We start from the raw sequence: 3,211 nt of genomic DNA, 5'->3' as shown, positions 1-3,211 counted from the left end.
CGGTGGCTCTAAACACTACAGCTGTCTTACACATACTTTTACATTTACGTTTTTAACTCGTTTCCTGTCTGTTCTGTGTAAACACTGCCTGCAGTTCAGCTGAAAACTCTCAATCACGCCTGCTGCGTCAGTCCTTGCTTTTCCGTTGCTTAGTCTTCGTGCAGAATCCGGTGCAAACTGTTTGTTTTGGGGGGATTTTTGATGATGTAACGTAGAGAATAGAGCGATTTTGATTGAATAACACAGTTTTAAGTCGCAGATGACATGAGTAGTTAAAGGACTGTTAGAAAGTTGAATTCTTTCTGTTTCTACAGTTCTGGCTGCTAAATGGTGTAATTTTGAAGCTATTTGTTTTTCTGTAACATACCTGAGGGTTAGATAGAGTCCTAAAAGTATTAAGTTGAAAATTGATTGCAAACGACACGTGTCCTGGTTCACCTCACTGACTCCATTTTTCCTTATCACTCTTCTGAATGCATCATGTGTTCATGTCACCAGCTGTGATGTGAGTCAGTGTCTCTGACATGTCTTTGCTTGTGTTTAACTTGTCCCCTGTATGTCGCAGCACTGCCATTCTGATGTACCTGGCAAAGAAACACTCTGTGGCGGATCACTGGTACCCAGCCGACCTGCAGCAGCGAGCTCGTGTCCACGAGTACTTGTCCTGGCAACATCTGAATCTGCGAAGTCATGCTTCAAAGGTCTTCCTGCTCATGGTTCGTATCCCAAATCCACCCCAAGCTGCAACCTTCTCTGGCTGACTCCTGTACATACACTACATTGTTTAGTTTGTTTGTTCTGTTTGTTTAATTTGCTCTCGAGTAATTAGTTATATAATAAGTGCGACTGTCATTATCTTGATCGTGCATTTAAAGCTACAGACGCTGAGGCAGCCTGATTTCACTGGAGATACTCTCCTCCAACTACCACCATTATACTTTACCACATAGTTTAGTTCGTATTTAAATTTAAAAGACGTTTTTGGAATGATCATATGTTTTATGCACTGATTGTTCGTAAGATTTATTTATTTTTTTTCTGATCCTGGTAAAAATGCTCCTTCCATTGTCTAGAACTTGTTCTGACCAACCACCAGCACACATGCTGATACGAGCCTGGAAAGTTTACCCAGAATGCACTTTGTAAACTTTTCTCTGGTGAATGATCAGAAACCAGAAACACATGTAACACATTATAAATTTGATTGGGTCATTTTTGAGTGATTCTGAACATTTTTTTTTTTAAAAATCATTTTTGAACCATTTTTAAGTGACTGTAAGTATTTTTCTGGTAATTTTGTTTAATTTATAACTCATCCAGGACAGGTTTTGAATAATTTTGGACAGATTAATTGCCTTTTAGTCAATTTTCAATAAATTTTTGACTCAACAATGGTGTTTTTTGTTTGTTTTTTTAACTGAATTTTGGAAAGGTTTTAGGTTTTGAGCAGTTTTTTTTTTTTTTATCATTTTGGGAAGCTTTTGAGAAAACATGGATAAGTTGAAGGTATTTTTCTAAATTTTTTGGCTCATTGTGGATAAAAACAAACAGAAACACATCCAGGCTACAAATGATTGTTTCTATGACTCTATAAAATCTGCCAAATCTGAAAAATCTTCCCACCTAATGCCTTCAGAATTGTCAGATTGTTATGTACAACATCTTTGTACATTTATTTATTTCATGCAAGCTTGTTTAAATAGTGGGATTTGTCCAAACTCTTATATAAAACCCTTTAACACCAATGTTGTTTCTTAGTTTCACTGCCATAAGCTACATTTTCGCATGTTAAAATATACCTTTATCAAAAAAGAAATGAGAGAAAATGTTCAAAATCTCAAAATGTATCAGTATTTTATCAAAATGACAAGCTCCAGTCCACAATGATTTTTTTTTAAAAATGCCCAAAGTTACCAAAACATTAACCAAAGTGGCTAAAAAAAAAAGTCTGCAACAACTCAAGATTTGTCCAAAAATAACTTAAAAATTGCCAAAAAAAAAAGATTTCACGGTCAAGAAAAATGTCATATTTATTAAAATTGTAACAAAATTTGTTCAAAATTATCTGCAGTTTGTTCAGTGACTCAAAAATGTCCCCAAATTATGTAAAATTTGTTTAACATTGTTCAAAACTTGCTCATAAAATGTTCAGACTGATTCAAGCATTGTTCTGTAATGGCTTTAAAATTCGTCAAAATGATTAAAAAAATTATAGACAAACAATCATGGTGAACAAAACCAGATCCAGAGTGACACCTGGATGGATATAAAACTGATCTGGTGTCAGTTTCTACTAGATCTCAGATGTGTTCTTCATTCTAACATGTCATGTGTCCGCTGGACTGATGAAGGTCTGAGGCTCAGAAATGATGGGAAAAAGTCATTTTAAAAGTGTGAAATTTGGACCTTTGAGAGCCTGTAACTCTGAAAGTATTCACAGTATGAAGGTAAAACTTTGCATAACTTCATTAACTAAACTGAAGTTACTGTAGATGAAGAACCAGCTGATTCTGAGGAGGTGAGGAAAGAGGCACTGACTGGTTTTTCATGGAGCGACTCTCTAAAGCACGTATGAGCCAAAAGCTGTAAATCTAGTTTAATTTGTTTCCGTCTTATCGGAGCATCAACAGCGGCCTCTGGTACCCAATGATCTCCCTGCGTCTCTGTTCTCAGGTCTTTTATCCCGTCATCGTGGACGGCAAGGCCCCAAAGGAGAAGATGGACGCAGCCCTCGAGGAACTGAAGCAGTCACTGGACCTGCTGGAGCAGAAGTTCCTGCAGGACAAACCGTTCATCATCGGCAACGAAGTCTCTATTGCTGATCTGGTGGCTTTGGTGGAGATCTCACAGGTAATAATATCTCTACTGGTACCGGTAAGTGAAACCTGGTACATCAGGACTGTTGGAGCTGCCGTTAAAACCATGAGCGCTGTCTTAACGTACCAACCTAAGATCGACTGGACTTGAGAAGACATTTTACCGTTACTAGTTTATCTGTCAGGACTGCTGCCACTCAGCTTGTTGGGACGTTCTCAACTTTTAATTTGCACTGTGAGAAATGTAGGATCCATCATCTTTCTAGTGGGACTTCTTTTTTCCCCGTTATTGGACACTTTACAACAGAAACATGCACCGAAGACCTGCAGCAAAGATCTGCATTTCAGTCACTCACAGCTGAAGCAAAAGGCCACGAGGGATGCTGAGTTCCTCA

At 37.9% G+C, this 3,211-nt stretch overlaps 1 protein-coding gene across 2 annotated transcripts in view; it reads left to right on the top strand.

The window, feature by feature from the left end:
- The window catches only part of gstt1a (glutathione S-transferase theta 1a), a 10,982-nt gene that overhangs the window by 1,924 nt on the left and 5,847 nt on the right, over nt 1-3,211 (top strand). Inside the window, exons 3-4 of one of the 2 annotated variants that reach the window (XM_008287041.1) lie at nt 566-716; nt 2,674-2,850. In XM_008287041.1, coding sequence (XP_008285263.1) covers nt 566-716; nt 2,674-2,850 — 328 coding nt within the window. Of the gene's footprint in view, nt 1-565; nt 720-2,673; nt 2,851-3,211 lie in introns of both variants that reach the window. The other variant, XM_008287042.1, reaches the window with a different exon arrangement.

Source organism: Stegastes partitus, unplaced genomic scaffold (genome assembly GCF_000690725.1).
Source record: "Stegastes partitus isolate 25-593 unplaced genomic scaffold, Stegastes_partitus-1.0.2 Scaffold484, whole genome shotgun sequence".
In the NCBI taxonomy this organism is placed as follows: Eukaryota; Metazoa; Chordata; class Actinopteri; family Pomacentridae; genus Stegastes; species Stegastes partitus.
Note: the sequence above shows the minus strand (reverse complement) of the source record. Positions and strands in the feature narration are given on the sequence as shown.